The sequence below is a fragment of the Giraffa tippelskirchi genome, chromosome 5 (genome assembly GCF_054371585.1).
Source record: "Giraffa tippelskirchi isolate mGirTip1 chromosome 5, T2T-mGirTip1v1.2.pri, whole genome shotgun sequence".
Classification (NCBI taxonomy): Eukaryota; Metazoa; Chordata; class Mammalia; order Artiodactyla; family Giraffidae; genus Giraffa; species Giraffa tippelskirchi.
The window spans coordinates 49,410,621-49,431,992 of NC_137279.1; the positions used below are offsets into that span (position 1 = coordinate 49,410,621).

Below are 21,372 nucleotides of genomic sequence, written 5' to 3' on the forward strand. Positions count from 1 at the left end.
GCAGCCCTCCCATCACCCTCAGTGTGGACCTGGTCGCCCCTGGGCCACCCCGATGTTTGACCACCCTTCCTTGTCTCTCTTTGGTAACACATGTGGATTCTCCTACAGGGCCAGGTGCGCCTGTCCAAGAAGGTGGTGTACCCCGATAAGCCCCAGCTGGGCATGGTTGACTGCTGGTACCACCCAAAGTGTTTTGTTCAAAAACGGGAGGAGCTGGGCTTCCGTCCTGAGTTCAGCGCAAGCCAGTTCATGGGCTTCAGCTGCCTCACTGCAGAGGACCAAGAAGCCCTCAAGAAGCAGCTCCCGGCCATCAAGGGTGAAAGGTGGGTAGAGGGCTAGGGGTGGGGGGTGTCCATGGGGCTTCAGGGAAGGGCTTCACGCAGGCCCAGAGTCTGTATCAGACTGCTGCATCCTCCTGACTGCCCCATCTGAGCATTCCCCTGGCTGGAGTCTACCTTTCCTCTCACTGCTCCATGACCCACTCTCACATCCCTGTGGCATCCTCGAGTGTAGAGGCAGCCTTCAAGCACTGTCTCAGTTCTAAATGGACACGTTTAGGAATAACCTGGTGGTCCAGTGGATGAGAATCTGCCTTGCAACGCTGGAGACACAGGTTCAATCCCTGGTCCAGGAAGATCCAACATGCCACGGGGCAGCTAAGCCCTTGTGCCACAGCTACTGAAGCCCATGTGCCCTAGAGCCCATGCTCCATAACAAGAGAATCCACCACAATAAAGAAGTCCTCTCACTGCAACTAGAGAATAGCCTCCTGGTCACCACAACTAGGGAAAGCCCGCACGCAGCAACGAAGACCCAGAGGAGCCATAAGCAAATAGTAAATTTTAAAAATAAGTGTACAAGTTTATTGTAGAGCACATGTGGCTCTGTAATGTGTAAGAAAATTAGAAAGTCAGAAGCATGGATGTTAAAGTCCTCAGGGCGCTTTGACACTCGGTATAGGTGTTAAGAAGAATGTATAAACTTCCATTTATGCTGTAACCACCAGAATTGGTTGAGCACTTCTGGTGTGCTGGGCACTATGCTAAGCCTTTTACAGGATAATTCATTTAACCATCACCATTATCCTACAAGGTAGAGGGTATTCTTTTCCCCACTTTAATGAATGAGGGAAAATGCAGGAGTTCGATCTCAGGCTAGTGTGAGAGCTGAAAGCATTAACCACCATGGCTGACCTGCCCTGTTTCTAGGGGTTACTGATGACCCTTGATGCCCTCTCTCAAGTCGGGGGTGATGCTCCTGGACTTGGTCAGCACTGTTTGCTGACGGGGCTGAGGCAGACCGGCTGGCAGCACCTAGACTACTGCTTCTTGGTGGGCTTGAAATGAAAACACTGCCTCCCGCGTCTGAGAACAGCCTCTTGGCCTCAGGAGCAGCCCCATGTCTTAGCTTGAAGACCCCGTGCCTGGCACTGGTGCTTTGTCTTCTGCGGTCCCTGCCCTCAGCCGTGGCCTTAACCTCTAGCGTAGTCCCTGCCAGAACCTTCCAGGCCATCTTGTCTATGCCAAGAGATGGGTGGCATTTTGATGTCAGGTGGGGCCTAAGCCCGGGGTGCTGCGCCGGGTCATTCCAAGGCTCTGGAGCAACCGCTGGCCCATCCTTGCAGCGGAGTATGTCGTGAAGTGGCTGCCGCAGACCTGAGCAGACAGTGAGCTCCTGAGTGGGCAGCGCCTGGCTGAGTGGCGTTAGCGTGGCATGAGGACGCTGTGTCACCCGAGGCGTTGGCTTTCAGGGTTTCAGTGGTTCTGGTTCTTTCTCTCACATCCTTTGTCTCTTTCAGAAAGAGAAAAGGCGATGAGGTGGATGGAATAGATGAAGTGACCAAGAAGAAGTCTAAAAAAGAGAAAGACAAGGAGATTAAACTTGAAAAGGCCCTCAAGGTGAGTCCTGAGCTGCGTGTCTCCTCTCGCCATTCAGTGTAATTCTCTTCCTCATTCTGGAGAGACCTCATTCTGGAGAGAAAGGAGGTGCGGGTGTCCTGCTTTATAAGAGCTTTTAAAACTCCCAAATTGATAGCTGTTGTTCAGTAGTCTGGCTTTCCCCCCAGGCTTTCTTCCCTCTTCCCAAAGCAATGTGAAAGCATCCACAATGGGCTCTCAGTGTCAGACCAGTGGCCAGCTTGGTGGGAGCCAAGCTGTTGCTTCCCACTCAGCAGCCTTGTGCTGGGATGGGCGTGTCGTGCCTCAGCCACACAGTACATCACTGTATCCCAGACCTGGAGCACGCTGGAAACTGGGTATTGAATTCAAGGATGCTGAAGGTTCTTGGCACAGAGAATGGCTGAAAGAGATAAAATTTGATTTTTTTTTTTTTTTTAATGAAAATCTCTTCTTGGGGGAAAAAAAATAGAAGACATATAGTAAAAGGAGAAAACTGCCCATTAGATCAGTGGTCATTGACCAGAGACATTCATCACCGTGTTGGTAAACGTGTGTGGAAGCAAAGTAAAAATTATCAACCAGAAAATGGTGAGTGTTTGGGAAACTAGCAGAGAGCAGTCAGTCTCTTTCTGGGGACATGATTTCCATGAGGCTTCTGCTGGGCTGTCTTAACATGAGTATTCCGTTTTTGCCTGTGGTATAAAAATTAGAGGCCAGTTCCAGTTCCAGCTGCTTACTACGAATCACAGATTCGGTGTGAGTTGTCCTTCAACTTAAAACGTGTCTGTTTTGTGCCAGCCCTGGCTGCAGGGGAGCTGCCATGGGTTTGGTGTTCTTCCTTCCGTGCTCCACAGGCTCCCCAACCTGGCACATCAGTTTGTGCTGGCTTCCCATCCTTGGTCACGTAGGTGACATCCTTCTGCTGCTTCCATCTCACCTTGCGCCTTTAGACGTCTTCCTCGTCCTCCCTTGTTCATTATGCTGTCTCGTTCCAGGCTCACCACGTGGTCCTTCAGGGGTAGATTTTTTTTTAGTTGTATATTTTATTTTTAAAAAATGATGCTTACTTATATTCTTACTTACTTTTTTTTTTTGATCACACCACGCAGCATGTGGGATCTTAGCTCCCCAACCAGGCATCGAACCTGTGCCCCTTGCAGTGGAGGCACGGATTCGTAGCCACTGTACCACCAGGGAAGTCCCAGGGGTTAGTATTACTGAGAGGCCCTTACGGAGTGTGTGTGATGCAGCTTTGTCACGTTAAAGTCCTTCTCACCCGGTGCTGAGAGGGCTGGCATTTCCATCTGCCTTGCAGAGGTGGGGTCTCAGGCCTAACTGGGCATGACCCACCCAGTCCCCTAGAGCGGGAGGAAGCACTCCTCTACCCTGGCTCTGCCCTGGGGAGGCCACTGCCTTCCTAAGCAAAGCAGATGTGAGAATAAGTGCAGTGATAGGAAAAGTGCCTACGAAGAGTAAGCACAGCATAAATATTACCACAGAGATTTACAGTTCTGTTTTCAGAACGGCCGAAGTCTGTTCACAACAGTAAGCATAACGCATGATCGAGGAGGTCGGGGTGTTTGGGGCTTGTCCCCGCTCGCTCGCAGGTAGTTGGGGGACTGCCCCTCCCCCCTTCGGTGCTGGACAGATAAACCCGGTGCCTTCCTGCGTGTGTGTCCTAGAATTTGTCTCTGAGGGGCTGGTTCCAGGGACTTCGGTGCCCGAGTGCCCACACCCCCGGCTGACTCAGACACGGCGCCCCATGCTGGGAGCAGAGTCCTGGGGTTGTGGCAGCTCCTCTCAGTGCAGGGCTGTGAAGCAGGGCTATGATGGGAGCCAAAGCAGGGCCAGGGTGGACCCTTCCTCTGGCTGGGCTTCTTTCTCTGAAAAGAGCCAATCTCTCAGCTGCTGACTGTCGCACACAGGCCCAGAACGACCTGATCTGGAACGTCAAGGACGAGCTAAAGAAAGCATGCTCAACGAACGACCTGAAAGAGCTGCTCATCTTCAACAAGCAGCAAGTGCCCTCGGGGGAGTCGGCGGTGAGCTGCCCTTGTGTTACGGGAGCCGCGAGCCAGGCGGCCAGGCTGTGTGCGGTGACTGTCCCAGTGGAGTGTGGGAGGCCCTCCGGTTGAACACCTGCCGGTATTAATTGGGAGCGACATTCCACAGTCGTGCTGCATGGTCATCGCCATTGAGGTCGCCATTTGCGGGGGCAGGAGGGGGCAGGCGCTCAAGCACTGAGGTGGGCCGCACGTCTGCCTCGTGTGCTCATGCCATGCACTTGGGCCCGAGGAGCTCTCTCTGCCGCCTTCCTCCCGGACTCCCCGGGGGCCACGAGGGCTATTTCCCCAGCAGGCCCTGCCGTCACTCCGGTGCACTCAGAAGCAGTGGATGCTCTGGGCTCTCCCTCTATTTCTAAGTCACCGAGGGAAGGGGTAGCTGCAGGAACACTTCATGCGTGGACATAAGATCCAAGCTGCAACGATGAACTGCATCCCCTGGGGATGTTAGGGAGCCTCAGGGCACTCCCTTTTTTTAGCAAGTGAAGTCTATGCAGATTCTTCATCCCACATTGGCATATGTCCTCTCACAGTCCCCCTCCTTTCTTTCCTGACGTGTTTCTTCACTGGCTTCAGATCTTGGACCGAGTGGCTGACGGTATGGTGTTCGGTGCCCTCCTTCCCTGCGAGGAATGCTCGGGCCAGCTGGTCTTCAAGGGTGATGCCTATTACTGTACCGGGGACGTGACTGCCTGGACCAAGTGTATGGTCAAGACACAGACGCCCAACCGGAAGGAGTGGGTGACCCCAAAGGTAAGTGAGGTGGGAGGTAGGAGCAATCCTGGGATCTATTTACAGAAAAACCTGGTCCCACCTTCCGTGCTTGTCCATACTCGAGGCCACCACGACTGCAGAGTAGAGTGTCTCAGACCTCTACGTTGGGGCCTTCCTCATAATCAGAATGTAAAATTATGTCACTGGTTCAGTACATTTGCAAACTACACAGATGGAGAACCAATGCACTTCCAGCTGGAGCACAGGTTTGTCCAGCTGGTGTAAAATGCGAAGACTGTGAGTTTTTAATTTCTGTTTCTCGAGTGCCTACCGTCTGCCAGGCACTGTTCTAGGCGCAAGGGACGCAGTGGTGAACCAGTGGTGGTTCCTGCCTTTATGACAGGAGGGTGCTTCTCAAGGACATTTCCTTGCCTAGGTGCTGGAGGAGGAGGAGGACCCAGGGTTCACGTGTCCCCTGTCACCTCTCTGCTGAGTTCTCAGAATGCAAAAAGCCTCAGTTGGGGCACCTTGTTAGGAGCTGTGCTGGTGGGGAGCCAGCAGTGTCAGGGGGCTGGCTGCTGGAAGGACCCAGCACCGCCTGGGACGGTTGTGGCCCTGCCGCTTACTGGGCTTTGTTTGGGGTTGGTGTCTGTCAAGTTCCCTCACTGTCTGTGTCTTCTGGGGGTGGAGCGTTTGGACCAGCAGTGTATGTAACTGTCACCTGTGTCGGGGGCGAATGCCGCTTTCCCACGTTTCCCCCCTTTTGCACTTGTTCTTTTCCTGCCTTCTCTGTCCCCCACCGTAATTAACTGAATACCTCCTGTGCAGCTGCTCTGAAACAAACCTGACTTTGTCGCTGCCCCACCCTTAAAACCTCACAGTGATTCTCCATTTCTTCTAGAAATATTTTCCCAGTTCTTCTGAGAATGCCAGTGTTATGAGCCTATTTGTGGTATTTGTATCCCTTTCAGTATCTTAGGTTGGGGAAAAAATAAGATTGTTACATGAACTATTTTGTGCTTGATACGTCAGTTGCTCTGCATCCATGTGTAGTTTTCTAAGGGTTGTTATAAAAGGATACCTGGATGTGCAAGATATTTTGTCAGATCAACAAAGTTTGCTGCCCAGACGAACTCACAGACTTAACAGGCCCTGTATAGGGACTGTGCTGCCACCAGGGGCTTGGATCACAGAATCAAGGGTGTCTCCTTAGCTTGAACCCCCTTTTCCAAAGCCCTCCATGATCTGACTCCAGCTGCCTTCTGCAGCCCCTCTTTTGGCTCTTTTATTCCTCTTCACATACTACTCTCACCACTTGACACACACGTTCTCTCTGTCTCCGTCTCACCCCTTCCCCAGTCCATCCACATCTGTATCTCTTTCATTACACACTCAGCAGTGTGAACCAACTGTAGAACACTCAGAACCAACTATAGTTGTGTGTTCCCAGTACATCACAATACCCGTCCGATGCATTTACTTAACTGCCTGCTTTTCAGCTTACAGCCAGCTGAGCAGGTCACTGCCTCTGAGGAGCCCTCCCATTGTTCCCAGTGTTGCATAACTTTAGCACGCCTCTGGTTTAGAAGCTAGCTCCTATATGGAAGTTGCCTTCTTACATCTGACCCTCAGTCAAGGCTGAGTTTGTTTCTCAAAGGCCAAAACTCTTATAAACCCACTGCGATGTGTGGCACATGTTAGATGCCCAGCATAGGTTTTATCCACTGGACAGTCACTGATCATGGATCTAGCAGGGAAGGGCTGTTTCTTTTTTTAACTTTTTATTTTGTATTGGAGTATAGCCTGGTTAACAATGTTAATAAACAGTGAAGGGACTCAGCCATACATATATGTACATATCCATTCTACTCCAAACTCCCCTCCCATCCAGGCTGCCACATAACATTGAGCAGAGGTCCGTGTGCTATACTGTGAGGAAGGACTATTTGTTGATGGAATGAAGACTTAGGAGAGTAGGGACCTGGTACCCCTGAGCCTCGTGCATGTGATGTTTATTGCGTGACTACTTAGAGCAGAGCCCACGGGGAGTCACCTGGGGTGCAGGTGGGCTGTGCTGGACACTGACCATTGTCGGGCCACCTGTATCCACGGTCACTTCTTCTAGGAAGGGAAGAGAATTGCCTTGATTTCCTTCCAGGTAATAACCTCTCTCCCAGGATGTGGAGAGTCTAGGGGGCCTTTGGTCATGGAAAGGACATAAGACCCCAGGACAACGCCTCTTGACCCTCAGGATTACAACTCAGGCGTGAGGCCCGAGGGTTGTAATCAGGTTCCAGCAGGGGTCCCCTGACCAGATAATCAACGGGTTTTTTTCTTTTTTTTTAAGGAAAATATTTTTCCTCTTAAAGCGTCACAGTACCAGCTCTATTATAAATGTAGAAGCGCTGGTAATAAGTACTATATCAACAGTATTTCAACTGTTGTTGAAATACTCTATCAACCGTATTTCATACCAAAAGCCTCCAGTTTTCCTATTTTGTTACTCTTCATTATAAGAAGAAAAAGATTCTCAGATTCTTTGCTCTATCAGTTGGTTATTTCGAGGGAGAACTGGTTTCTTAACTACAACTTACGTTCTTTAGGAATTCCGAGAAATCTCGTACCTCAAGAAACTGAAGATCAAAAAGCAGGACCGTATATTCCCCCCAGAGAGCAGCGCTCCGGTGGGGGCGGCACCCCCGCCCTCCGCAGCTTCAGCGCCTGCCGCTGTGCACTCCGGCCCCCCAGGTACATCTCTGGGCCCAGCCTGGGTGGAGAGGGCTGGGGCCCTGAGCTTAGCAGGGAGAGGGGATCCGGCTGGGTTCTCCTCCTGTTGGCTGATCCCATAGGGAAACTCTGCCCTTGTTCTGCCCACCCCACCCCCAGCAGAAGGAGGAAGGCTGGGGAGGGGCTTCTGAGAAGGATCAGGGAGACGGTTACCTGTGGGGACGTTGTCCTGCCTGCCTGAGTCTGCACTGCTGAGCAGAGTCAGTCCAGGTCTCACCTTTGCGCCCCCGGGCAGCCCTCCCCACCTCCACCCCCACCATTCATCCCGAGCCTAATGTGACGCTGGGGCTCTGTCCCCTCAGAGACCTGCTGTACATACTGTGATCCACATGAGAGGTGTTCCACACCAGCAAAGACAGTGAGATCAGTCTGTGTTTTCCTGGCAGAAAGGGGCCACTGTCTTTGTTTACTCAGAGACACGTGGCATAGTTGTGGCCACCATGTGGCAGGTGGAAGGTGAGGATTCATCTGTGAATGTGAGCCCAGCAGTGCCCTCCCTCCATCCCCTGTGGAGAGGTCGTGTGGTCATCCCGAGTCACCCTGCTGTTTGCAGCTGGGTTCAGGAGCCCACATACTGTGGGCTGGGCGGAGTCGGCATCCGCGCCCTGCCCTGAGGGTCCCCTCTGCTTTCCCCTCACTTGCAGTTCACAGCTCAGTGGTTCTGTTCCCTGTGGAGACCTCGGCCAGCTTTCAGTTAAACCCTGTGGGTGTCCCTGGTGGGTCCCCACTCACAGTTCAGTCACTCCGTTGTGTCCGACTCTTTGCGACCCCACAGACTGCCACATGCCAGGCCTCCCTGTCCTTCACCAACTGCCGAAGCTTGCTTAAACTCATGTGCATTGAGTCAGTGATGCCATCCAACCATCTCATCCTCTGTTGTCCCCCTCTCTTCCTGCCTTCAATCTTTCCCAGCATCAGGGTATTTTCCAATGAGTCAGTTCTTCACATCTAGTAGCCAAAGTATTAGAGCTTCAGCTTCAGCTTCCAATGAATATTCAGGACTGATTTCCTTTAGGATTGACTCGTTTGATCTTGCGATCCAAGGGACTCTCACAGGGATGGCTTAAAGGATTCCACAGCATCACTTATGGAAATGTGTTACTAGCTCTATATGTCTCTATTTGCAACAAATAGAAGGCACACTCCTGATCCAGGTCTTCCTGGCCTGGGGTTAGTGCTGAACACCTGAAATGCCAGGGTTCTTGGTGCCTGAATCCATCTCAACTCAGTGTAGTCCTGCTGACCAGAGCTTCCAGTGGTTGTCGTGGACGAGACTGATTTTTTAAATGGGATTGATTAATAAGTATCCTGTGAGGGTTGTAGTTTGTTTTTAGTTGTGGAATGGGAAAAGAAAATAACAGAAGGAATGGCAAGTTAATATGATGACTCTAGCTGCCCACCACTGCCCAGACCCCTGGTCCTTCCTTGTCTGTGGTGCAGAACTGGGCACACCCAGACATCCCTGCTCATGGCCTAATTGTAGAACAATGTCAGTGCATGGCTTGTCCCCAGCTGGCCTCTTCTGTGCCGAGGACTGGATGCGGTTTGCTGTCCTGTCCTCTGCTTTCCTGTTACTCTAGCTCGTTGCTGTTTATGTGGCCTTTTCCCTAAGGAGACCCATTTCTCCCTGATACAGAGAAGGTGCTGAGGCCGTTCAGGGGCCTTGCAGCCTGTCTGACTTTTCCCTGGGAGCTACTGCCTAGTTTTCTGCTCCTCCCCACCGCCAGCAGAAGCCCTGTCTCATGATCCTGTTCTCCATTCCAGAGAAGCCGTTATCCAACATGAAGATCCTGACTCTTGGGAAACTCTCCCAGAACAAGGATGAAGTGAAGGCCGCGATCGAGAAACTCGGGGGGAAATTGACAGGGACAGCCAACAAGGCCTCCCTGTGCATCAGCACCAAAAGTAAGTCTCACTGGACTGAGAACCAGGGGGACCCTGTCTGTCTCTCGTGATTGTGTTGAGCCCAGTGTCCGACACACAGGGACCCTAGAAGTGTGTCTCTTATTGAGGGCATGGTTCAGGCTCTGTGAAGGGGCATGGGCTCTCATAACTTGGCCTTGCTCCCTGTTGTGGTCTGTGCTCACGTGTCTGAAGACCAGCCCACTCTTCTTGTCGCTTAGCACTATTCACAAGATGTTGGTAGATTTTCCACCAGAAAAAAAGTTCACAGCTTAAGCAGGCTTGAAATGCAGAGTTCAAGATCCACAGATTTCTTTGCAGGCTTATTACACTGATGACCATCTTAAGTCTCCAAGAGCGGAAAGCACTACACTTTTCCCATACAAACCTGACTTGCCTTCTCTGTGAAATCCTTGTTGACATCTTGTTCTGTAGAAGGGTTTGGAGAAAGCAGCTCTCATTCATCACACCTTAGAAAAGGAAGGTTACTGCAGACGATTGCCGAAGTGAGCAAAGTTCCTGAGCGCTAGATTTTGAAGGAAAAGAAAACTGAGTGGTGAGGAAAGTATAGAGTAAGTAACGACACTGGAGTAATTTGAGATTTCGCTTTTTGTTCCTTCCAATTTGAACAGAGGAGGTGGACAAGATGAATAAAAAGATGGAGGAAGTAAAAGAAGCCAACATCCGCGTTGTGTCTGAGGACTTCCTCCAGGACATCTCTGCCTCCACCAAGAGCCTTCAGGAGTTGCTCTCCACCCACCTCTTGTCCCCCTGGGGGGCCGAGGTGAAGGTGGAGCCTGTTGAAGCAGTGGCCCCAAGAGGGAAGTCTGGGGCCGTGCCCTCCAAGAAGAGCAAGGGCCCCGTCAAGGAGGAAGGTGAGGCCCTGCGTGGCCCCACTGGGTCCACCCGTGCAGAGCCTCTCCCTTTGTGCCCTGATGGTCTGATGAGTGCTGCCCACACCGGCTTTCTCAGTTCGTTTTCCCTGGACACAGAATGGCAGCAACTTCAGGTGGTGGGAGGCAACACACACCATCCCCTGTTGACTCGGATACAGGCAAAGATGACTCACTTGCCCTGCCTGCCACTTTCCCGTTTCTGGTTTATTTTTAACGTTTGCATTACTCTTGTTTCCTTCCAAGGTACCAACAAATCTGAAAAGAGGATGAAATTAACTCTTAAAGGAGGAGCAGCCGTCGACCCTGATTCAGGTGAGGAAATGGGATTGAACAGAGTGGGCTGCAGGGCTCCCTGGTCCTGGAGAACAAGCAGGGTCCCCTCCCTCCCCCCACTGTGGGGGCGGACTCCCAGGAGCTCTGTCCTGACAGGTCTGGAACACAACGCACATGTCCTCGAGAAGGGCGGGAAGGTCTTCAGCGCCACCCTTGGGCTCGTGGACATCGTCAAAGGGACCAACTCGTATTACAAGCTGCAGCTCCTGGAGGATGACAAAGAGAGCAGGTGCGCCAGGGGTTGGGGAGGTGTCCAGAGGAGTGCGCTCCTGAGAGCAAGGCCTCTCGGCGCTGGGCTGTCCGCACATCTGGGGACCAGCCGCCTCTCGAGGATTGATAGGTGTGTGGTGAGGTCTTCGGTGAGGGAGGGAAGAGGCTGTGACCCCCGGATAGCCTTGCTGTCCTCAGTCATCAGTATGACCTCAGACTCCCTGGTTACCAAAGGCGTTAGGGTTTGCTTCTTTATTTTTTATTTTCAACATAATGGAGCCAGTTAAGAGCCGGTCCTGGGGTGCCGAGAGACTGGGCCGGCTTGACTGCCCGTACTTATCTAGTCGGAGTGGTCCTCCGCCGAGCGGATGGCTCCTCGTTACAGCCACTGTGGAACAGGAGCTACGTGTAAGCGGGAGACGTGTGTGAAAGGAACTCTTGCTAAACCCTATTGGTGGCAGAAACGCACTTCGTATTTTGAACTTGACCTTTTCTTCTTAGCAAATGGAAACAGTTTACCCGTTGACGTCCAAGAGATTCAAAGAGCTTTACTCATTGAAAGGCAGACCCCTGAGAGAGTGGCAACCCCAGGGAGAGACATCAGCACCTGGCGAATCTCGGCAGCTGCAAGTTGTAGGCACTGGCAGGCTCAGGCTCTTCCCATTTCTTCAGCTTCTCACAAACCTCTCATTTAAAATGTGAACCTCAGGGACTTCCCTGGTGGTCCAGCCATTAAGACTCCATGCTTCCAATGCAGGGGGTGTAGGGTCGATCCCCGATCGAGGAACTAAGATCCCACATGCCACACAGCACAACCAAAAGGCAAAAGACTGCCAGGTCTATCCACATGAATGAAACAAGGTTTTAAAATGTGAACCTCAAAAGTGACCTTACAAGGGCACATAACATCTGTGTGGCTATTTAAAATTTGTAAAGAAATAAAATCCTACATCATTTAGTTTACTGCCGACTCTCGTTGGAGATTTGAAGGTCAAGATAGGATTTCTTGCTTGTAAAACATAACCTTCCAAAAGCCAGCTGTGTATTGGAGTGCAAGAAGAGGAGTAGGGTTTTTGTAAAAACACACTGAGTGCTCTAGTTTGTTAACCACAGGCAATGAAAACGGAACTGTCTACTACCAACACACAAGAAGTTATCTGGAGGTTTCAAATGTGTGGCTTATCCTGGTAGCCTCAATTTCTTGGTTTTTATAGGGAAGGGACATCATGAGCTGTTAGAAGATTTTTTTCAAGCTAGGTCCATGTGGTATCTTTCAAACATTTCCAGAGGGGAAAAAAACCAACAGAGAATGAACTTATATGCCTCTGGGCAGTAGCCCAGAAACCCAGCAGGAAGCACCAGCTTTTCTTTGAAATCTCTGATTTTACTGCTATATCTGTACTTATTGTGGTATGAGATTTAACTTCTGCATGATTTTCACTAAGAAAAATGGGCTCCCCCAAAGCTAGACAACGCTGCCCCTAGAGTACCTGGGACTTAGCTCTAGCTTGAGATGGAAACTGAGGATATGAGCCTAGATCTGTAGGTGACTGACCCTGTGGACCACTCTCCTGTGCCCTCCCATTTCATCATCTCAGCCTCTGCTCTGAGCCAAAGGTTCTTCCTTCTTTTTAGTACCTGTTGTTAATGAATGTGTGACTTCCAGGTGGTACTTGCTGTGTTTATTTGGGAAAAGGAATTGGATGTTTTTATGTAAAGGCCTCTGGAGAAGGAAATGGCAACCCACTCCCGTATTCTTGCCTGGAGAATCCCATGGGCAGAGGAGCCTGGCTAGCTATGGTCCATGGGGTCGCAAGAGTCGGACATGACTTAGTGACTAAACCACCACCACCACCATGTAAAGGCCTCAGGATTTACTCCTCAAGTTCAGCTGCCAGATCCAAGGTTAAATTGTTCTTTGGTACTTCTTATAGCTCACTTGCCAGTATGATAAGGAAGGGCATTTTTAAATTACTTTAAAATTAACAACTCTCAGTTTAATAGAAATTAAAATAAAGGTGGTTTAATACTGTTTCCTTTTGTTCCTCTTTGTCAGTCACTATCGTTTTGGGGTGTTTGCAACTCTTTTCTCCCTCAAGGGAAATAGCAAAGAAAGGAAGCTCATCCTGAAATATGACCAGCTGACCCGCGAAACTGTATCTGATGCTCCTCTTCTCTTACCACAGGTACTGGATATTCAGGTCCTGGGGCCGTGTGGGCACGGTGATTGGTAGTAACAAACTGGAGCAGATGCCATCCAAGGAGGATGCCATTGAGCATTTTATGAAATTATATGAAGAGAAAACCGGAAATGCCTGGCACTCCAAAAACTTTACGAAGCATCCCAAAAAGTTCTACCCTCTGGAGATTGACTATGGCCAGGTAATCATGCTCTGACACTTGCTAGTGCTAATAAAAGGTTTTCTTATAAGAACCTGCCATGAATCAGATGACACCATTGATGAATTCCACCAAATATTTAAAGAATTAATACTGGTCCTTTGTAAATTCTTCCAAAAAACAGAAGAAGGAGGAACACTTTTTAACTTATTATACAAGGCCAGTATTATCCTGATAACCAAAGACGGATAAAGACATCACAGGAAAACTACAGACCAATATAGTTATGAATATAAATGCAGAACCTTCGACAAAATACTAACAAACTGAATCTAGCAGCACACGAGGATTCAGACACCATGATTGAGTAGGATTTATCCCAGGAATGCAAGGTTGGTTCAACATGCAAAAATCAAATCAGTGTAATATAACATGAGTAGAATAAAGGATAGAAGCCACACAGTCATCCTAATGAACACAGAAAAAGCATTTAATAAAATCCATGCCCTTTCATGAATAAAATTATTCCATGAAGTGTAAGGTGAAGCTTGTAAAAACAGCATGAGCACTTTTAAGACTGTCACAAAGGAGCAGTCTTTGAAGTTGCTCCCTAAACACAGGGGAGGAGTTCATAATTTCTTGGTGAGGTTTCTTATATGAAGATCATGTGACTTGCTTTATCATCAAGATAGAATTATAGTGACTACATGATCCACTGGGTCACAGTTTTTAGTCCTAAATTATTTCCTGATAATTTCCCATTTTTATTTGTAGCTTGATCGTCACCCTATATATTACCAGGCAGCCTTCCAGTGTCTCTTGACTGATATTGTTGAGGCCATTTGTTTAGACAAAATTCTTACATTGTTTCTATGTGAAAACCTGTTGCTTTCTTAATGAGTGATGGTGCGTATTTTTTATGCAGAGGGAAAGAGATTTATTGTGGTACAGGTTTTAACCCAAATCTTTGAGGTCTAACATGTCTCAAAGGGGGATTTGAAGAAGTTATAAACTATAAGTTCTCTAGTTTATAGAGTGTCATGAACTTTACCATTAAAAACAGAAATTAACTCTTGTTTAATGTTGGGGTAGAGAACTTGGACTTGAGTGTTGGACATACTTGGTCTAACTCAGCAGTGCTCCCTACTGAGTTTATTTTTTGCATTTCAAAAAGATGTACAGTTGAACAACACAAGTTTGAATTACATGGGTCCACTTACATATGGAAGTTTTTCATTGTAAATACTGCGGTTCCATACAATCCATGGTTGGTTGAATCCACGGATGTGCTGAGGATAGAGAGAAACCCTGTAAATTATATGCACATTTTCAACTGCAAGGAAGGGTAGCTAGCACCTGGGTTGTACAAAGGTACAAAAAAAATTAAGCTCAAGATATGTGTCTTTATATTCTTCTTTTCAGTTCACAGGTACTTTCAGCCATCATAGCCCTAGAGTCCTTTCCTTATGCACTGTGTCACCACCACCCACTTTTTACCTTAATGTTCTAGGAGTGTTTCCCCTAGAAGTATTTCCCCATGTCCTCTAGAGCAATGCTGTCCAACAGAGAGATGCAGCCACTTATGCAATTTTAAATATTCTAGTGGCTACATTTTATGAAGTAAGAACAGTGAAAATAATACTAGTTATTTAACCCAGTATGTCCAGAATATTATTTTGATATGTTGATATCGAAATATCTTTCCTTTTTTTTAACTCAGTCTTATCGAAATATCTTTCCTTTTTTTTAACTCAGTCTTTGATAGCTGATGTATTTCTAGATCTTGAAACATATCTCAATTCAGAATGACCACATGTCCGAACCAGGGGCTACTCTGTTAAATGGTACTGAACTAGAGCATCATTTCTTACGTCTGTATAGAATTCCATCCTCTGGTAGTAGTAATAGTGTTAGATGCTCAGTCATGTCTGACTCTTTGCGACCCCATGGACTTTAGCCCACCAGGCTCCTCTGTCCATGGGACTCTCCAGGCAAGAATACTGGAGTGGGTTGCCATGCCCTCCTCCAGGGGATCTTCCCAACACAAGGATCAAAACCCAGGTCTCATGGGTGGCTATAGTTTTTAATTTACCAAACAACACTCTCCCATCCCCCAGTTAGATATTTAGATTATTTCCAGATACTCGCTATAATGATGCTGATGTACTTATCTGTATGCCTTTTTGCTTACTATCCTTAGAGTTATTGGTTACAGTATATGCATATAAATAAGGCTTTTTAATGTATTAATAGTTTGTCTTCAAGTAAAGTTACAGCTAGAAGATAAGAATGTATGTAAAGGCTTGTGTTTCAGCATTGAGAGTAGATCCACTGTGACACTAACAGCAGCAGCCCTGAGCACTAGCACACGGGTTCTTCTCTGCGGCTTCATTAAGCGAAGCAGATTCCAGGAGCAAAGCCCAATCCAGTTACCTTCATTCAAGCAGGGTCTTGGCTCAGCCTGGGATCCCCAGCTGGCAGGAGTAAAGTTCTATGTTAGTATATTAGGAAGAGCAATCCCAGGGAGCAGGAGTGAGGGGTAGGGAAGATGCTAGTGTGTGCTTTAACACTGTCAAGCTGCCTGGCAGGAAGTGGGACTGGTTGCTTGATCCTTTTTCACTATAGAGAAGGCTGTGTGAATTCAGCCTTGGGTGAGGCAGTGCAAGAGAAGAAAGGAGGCAGAATTTGTCCATCAGTCCAGTGTCCCTTGGGTGCAAGGTTTGCCCTTGCAGCTGCCAGCATTTCCATGTTGGGCATGAATGGGCACTGGGCAGGTTCCCAGGCAGAGGGCACGGCAACCCCAGTGTGGGAGGCAGTGCAGGCATGAAGGGAGTGTGGGTGCCTGCAGGTCTGCCTGTACAGAACTGGATGCTTCAGCAGTGTCTGAAATAAGAATCGGGAGCAGCCAAGAGGATCCAGGGTGCACAGGCAGTCTCATCCTGTCCATCCTCACACATGTTCCTCCTGGCAACTAATGCCAAACCTTTTTGATGAACACACAGCCTTTTTTTTTTCCTTTTCTGCTGGTGGCATTCCATCCTATATCCTTTCTCTGCCAGACAACACTACCACAACTTTGCTTGGGCTGTTTAATTGAGTCTCTTCCTGATTTTCCCTACAGGATGAAGAGGCGGTGAAGAAGTTGACAGTAAACCCTGGCACCAAGTCCAAGCTCCCCAAGCCAGTGCAGAACCTCATTAAGATGATCTTTGATGTGGAAAGTATGAAGAAAGCCATGGTGGAGTACGAGGTTATTGCACTTTTGTTATATTTGTGAGCATTTGCTGGGGTGGATGATTGGAGTGCTGAGTTGGCAACAAGTTCAGTGGCTGGTCTTCAGCCTGAGACATACAGGAGCACTGAGGCCTGGGGTACCTACACTTTCACAGAGAATCATTGGCCTGTTGTGAAATAGATGGCATGTTGTCCCCATTGCACTTTTTCCCTTGAAGTTGCCATAATGGAGTGTGGTGCATGGTTCTTATGTGGTTTAACCAAATAGGCCACTCAGAGTTGTCATGGGAAGTCCAAGGTAGAGCTCATTTACAGTGAAAGAACTGCTGTCACCAGCAGAGAGCTTCTGACACTTGCTTCATCAGATAAAATTCATACCAGCCAATCAACGGGTGGAGGGGAGGGGGAAGTGATGAGTGGATCAGTCATATTTCTGTCTAAGGAAAAGTAGGGGGACCACCAGCCAGGGCCAAGTGTTCTCTGTTTGTTCCCTTGGGAGATGACTGTTCTTGCTGCCTCGAAGCTTTGGGCCGCTTTGAAAAAGAAGCAGGGACCAGCAAAGTGCAAGAGTTGCAGATTAGCCTTGACCATTCCGCCCCTTCACCAGCTTGCTTCCTCTCTGCTTCTTCCCAGGGCCTTCCTAGAGGCTACCAGCCAGCCTTGGAGAAGGCAAGACAAATCTGAGTTGGAGAGACCACTAGCAGCTTCTCTTCCTCAGCCCTGCATCTCCGTGTCTTAAGCCCAGCCTGGCAGGACTGCTCAGGCTCTGCTGTTGTTACAGTGTTGGGTCATGGCTTAGACAACCCCTAACAGGTGTGGAGATAGCTAGGGCTTGTGCAGATATCTTATTCAAGTAGATATACAACCAGGCTTCTGGCTGGGAGGTCTGACAAGTTTGAACAGCTTATGGGCAGGTTCAGCAAGAATGCCTAGAGAAGAGGTGTGCTGGGGTGGGCAGGGGCATCTTCATTCCATGAATCTTCCCAAAGAAAGGTCTCACATACCCTTTCTGACTTTCTGTACTTTGGCTTCTCTGTGATTCATAGAATTTCTCAGCTGTCATCAGACCCAGTTTCTTCCTGTGAAATGACTTTTTTTTTTTTTTAAAGATTGTTTTACACTCTAAAGTAGGCTTTCCCTGGTGGCTCAGGCAGTAAAGAATCCGCCTGCAATACGGGAGACCTGGGTTCAATCCCTGGGTTGGGAAGATCCCCCGGAGGAAGGCATAGCAACCCCACTCCAGGATTCTTGCCTTGGAGAACCCCCATGCACAATGGAGCCTGGCGGGCTGTAGTCCATGGGGTTGCAAAGGGTCAGACACGACTGAGCAACTAAGCACACACATACTCTGAAACAACCTAGAGACAGGGGACTAAGTGGGTGGAGCATGTGGAGAGTGGGGCACCCACCCCCACTCCACGTGGGATGGGGTGGCCAGGTCGATAAGGAAACGTGGGAACCAAGGCCCCTGGGCGCTCCGCGAGAGGCACGTGAGTCCTGAGCCCAGAGCAGAGTCCTAGCCGGGGCGGGGAGGGTGTGCGCTGAGTCCAGAGCCCACCCTCCAGCTGTGAAGCCTCCTTCCCCACCACAGCCCACAGTCAGGAGTGGAGGTGGCTTGTGCTGCTTGAGTCCTTCTCTTGTTCTTGTGGGCTGTGTCTGTGCATTAAGGGTATAGGTTAGAGAAACCAGGTCTTTTTAAAATAAGCACCAGAATTACCCAGCTCAGGGAAACGCTTTCCTCAGAGTCTCTGCTCTCACTCTCGCCACACTGCTCTTGGAGCATCTTCTGGAGTTCCCTCTTTAGAATTGCTTTAGAGCCAACTCACAGTCCATGCTTAGGTCACACTGCTGTGTCCTTGGCTCAGAATACATTATCCACCCTCTTCCCTGGACCGCACTCCAACTGTTTGACTCTTCCCAGAAACCAGCTCTCCCTGGGGCTGGATGGATGGATGATACTGAGAATGCAGACGCTGTCACCACTGGTCCCTGATTGGTGCCTGTTGGGCTGTGAGCACATGCACATCCTCTTAATATTTCATCTAATCAGATAGCATTTCCACTTCTTGAGTGCTTGTCCAGCTCCATCTTTGTTGCAGGCCCCGCAGGTGCTGGAGACGCAAAGATGGGCTAAGTGCAGTCCCAGGGCCAGGAGCTCAGGGGGTCTGCTGGGAACAACCCTAGAGACAGCAGCTCAGGATTCAGAGAAAGGGGCCCTGGCCAGCATTCAGCCAGGTCACTCCCATAGGGAGTGGGTGCCTCGCTCGATAGCTGTTGAGCAGACCCCTGGCCACAGAGTTCACGCTTCTCCCACTGCAGCAAGCTCCCTGCCTTCCTGCTGGTTCCCAGGGTGTTGTGAGAAGCACTGTTGTAGGGACAGATGTTTAACCTTCAGGGTGACTGATTTGAGGGGTCCATTGTTAGCTTGATGTCAGTATGTATGTTCAGGAGCATGTCCTTTTAAAAATAATTTTCACCACTTTATGGTTATTTTCTGGCTGGGGATGGCCTTGGCTCTGAGACCCCAGAGAGGGCCTCACTTGGGGATTGGATGAGAGTCCTGCTGTGTTTTCTTCCAGAAGTGTGGGACTATTTCAAACCCAATGCAGGGGTGAGGGGCTTGGCTTATCTCTGCCATAAATGAAATGAATAAGAGTCTTCTGTACAGACTCCCATCCACTGCACTGGGGGCGGGGCTGCAGAGCCTGTGGAGTTGGGTCACCAGGTCTCCCTAGGAGGACCAGACAGACTGGCTGCTTTTTTCAGAGCCCAGGAGGCCTGGGGTGATGTTCGGTCCGGCTCTCTCATCATCGCGCCAGACAGTGCCCAACTTTCAAAGGGAAAAAAATCCCCCTGTCTCCTCAGATTGATCTTCAGAAGATGCCCTTGGGGAAGCTGAGCAAAAGGCAGATCCAGGCTGCCTACTCCATCCTCAGTGAGGTTCAGCAGGTAAGACACCAATCTCTCCTCCAGCTGCCCCGTTGAGGGGGGGGCAGGGGCGTCTCCTGGGCTGCCTCTCATCCTCTGGTGGGGAATGCAGCAGTACATTTATTCAAAGTTAAGGAAATAAACATACTGATTCCTGCTGATTTAGATGGTTTTCAATTCACCAAATATGACAGAGAAAGTAAGATGATCACAGTCCTAATGAATTAGCAGTGTTTTCAGTTGTCAGATATGAAGTAAACAATATATGCCTGATGAGGAATTTCATTCTCCTGCCTCGTAAAAATGTTCTGATTTTATTTTGTGTGTCCTTAAGAGAGGCTGAGTTTATTTTGCAGTTACTAGGAAATCATCAAGTAGCAAGTTAAATATCGCGTTGCTCTTGTTCGTGTTCATTCCACGTCAACTTGCTGAGCATCTCCCAAGGTCCCCCAGTCCCCAGTGCCTTCCAGCCTCTGCCCTGGAGGGGCTGGAGGGTTCCACTTGTGTTTGGGAGTGGCACATGAAGGAAGAAAACCACACAGGACACTGAAGTCGGACCAGGGCGGTGGGCTCTGGCTGATGCTGGAAAGGAGGCCCTGAAATGTAGCAGTTAAATCCAGTTACAGCCAGTCCTGAGCAGTTGACCTCTTTCCTTGTTACCCACTGCCGGAGATCTGAAAAGCTTTCCTCAGCCCGAGCTCTTTGCTTTCCAGAATGTCCAGGTGGAGGGGCTGGGGTGGTGTCCTTTGCGTGTTGCACAGGCAGAGGTTTACAACGAGGACAAGCCTGTGTCACCTTGAGAAGCCAACCTAGGGCTTCAGGTGCTAACTCGTTGCCCCTTTACCCTCCTGTAGGCACTGAGAGTGTCTGCCAAGCATGCACTGACTAGTGGTCCAGCTCCTCCGTCTCTTTGTGCATTTACTGAGCATCTTCTGCATGGAGCACTAAGTAGGACTGCAGCATGGGGAGGGGCTCACCTTTCTGTGCCTGACCCTGGCCCTCTAGGTGGCACAAAAGACAAATTCCTCCCCACCACCACTGAAAGATGAAGGTCAATGGCCAGGGAGCCTGATTGAATTTTATAGCGAAGGGGTTTTTTTCTCCCCCTCAACTTGTTTTTTTTTTGACTGTGTCAGGTCTTAGTTGTGACATGCAGGTTCTTTGTGGCAGTGCACAAGCTTCTCTGTAGTTGGTGATGCTTGGGCTTAGTTGCCCCACGGCATGTGGGATGTTAGTTGCCCAAACGGGGATCGAACCCATGTTCCCTGCATTAGAAAGCAGATTCTTAACCACTGGGCCACCATGGAAGTCCCCAACAGTTTTTTGTGAAATCTTTTCAAACATGAAGAAAGTTGAAAGACTTCTGCAGCAACAGCCAACATGCCCACCATCAAGATGCCCCAGTGAATGTTTTGCATAGTGGTACGGGGTTTATGGGTGTATAAATGCACAACTATCTGTACAAGTGAAGTCGTGTACGGGCAGCCCGTGTCCTGAGCCACCCAGTTTGAGGATGGGATCCTGCCGCTGCCCAGCTGAGTGACAGACACTGCAGGAAGGTGGTTTCCTGGCCTGGCCGCACAGACTTGGCGGCAGCACCCAGCTTCCAGAGGAGAAAGTCCGGCCAGGTGCTGGGAGCTCAGCGGTGCCTCAGGCTGTTCCCTCTGTCCCCTCCCCGCAAAGGCACTGTCTGAGGGCAACAGCGACTCTCACATCCTGGATCTCTCCAACCGCTTCTACACCCTGATCCCCCATGACTTCGGGATGAAGAAGCCGCCGCTCCTGAACAATGCAGACAGCGTGCAGGTAGCACCGCAGTCCATGGGTAGCCACTGCTCTGGGCTGTGCAGAGCTGGGTGTCACTCCCTCATCACTGCCCCTCTGTGTTGTGATCCCCGAGGGCAGCAGCCCAGCCCACTGCTGGGCTCTCATTTCGAAGTAGGGTTTCTCCCCATATTAGGAGCCTAATGTTCTACATGGGTAGAACAGTTGGGTTTTCCTACCCTTGCTGAACCACATCAGTCTAGAGAAAAGGAAGAATAGGAGAGGGGGGAGCATCTTCGTTCC

General features: G+C 49.5%; 1 protein-coding gene across 4 annotated transcripts in view; it reads left to right on the plus strand.

Annotated features, from left to right (window-relative positions):
* Positions 1-21,372, plus strand: part of PARP1 (poly(ADP-ribose) polymerase 1) — a 41,595-nt gene that overhangs the window by 14,275 nt on the left and 5,948 nt on the right. For all 4 annotated transcript variants that reach the window (XM_081491468.1, XM_081491469.1, XM_081491470.1 and 1 more), the window contains exons 4-16: positions 109-323; positions 1,799-1,898; positions 3,824-3,940; positions 4,538-4,714; positions 7,279-7,423; positions 9,227-9,367; positions 9,997-10,239; positions 10,504-10,572; positions 10,690-10,822; positions 12,990-13,185; positions 16,265-16,393; positions 19,243-19,326; positions 20,989-21,111. In XM_081491468.1, the coding sequence (XP_081347594.1) occupies positions 109-323; positions 1,799-1,898; positions 3,824-3,940; positions 4,538-4,714; positions 7,279-7,423; positions 9,227-9,367; positions 9,997-10,239; positions 10,504-10,572; positions 10,690-10,822; positions 12,990-13,185; positions 16,265-16,393; positions 19,243-19,326; positions 20,989-21,111 (1,872 nt within the window). The remainder of the gene's footprint in view (positions 1-108; positions 324-1,798; positions 1,899-3,823; positions 3,941-4,537; positions 4,715-7,278; positions 7,424-9,226; positions 9,368-9,996; positions 10,240-10,503; positions 10,573-10,689; positions 10,823-12,989; positions 13,186-16,264; positions 16,394-19,242; positions 19,327-20,988; positions 21,112-21,372) is intronic.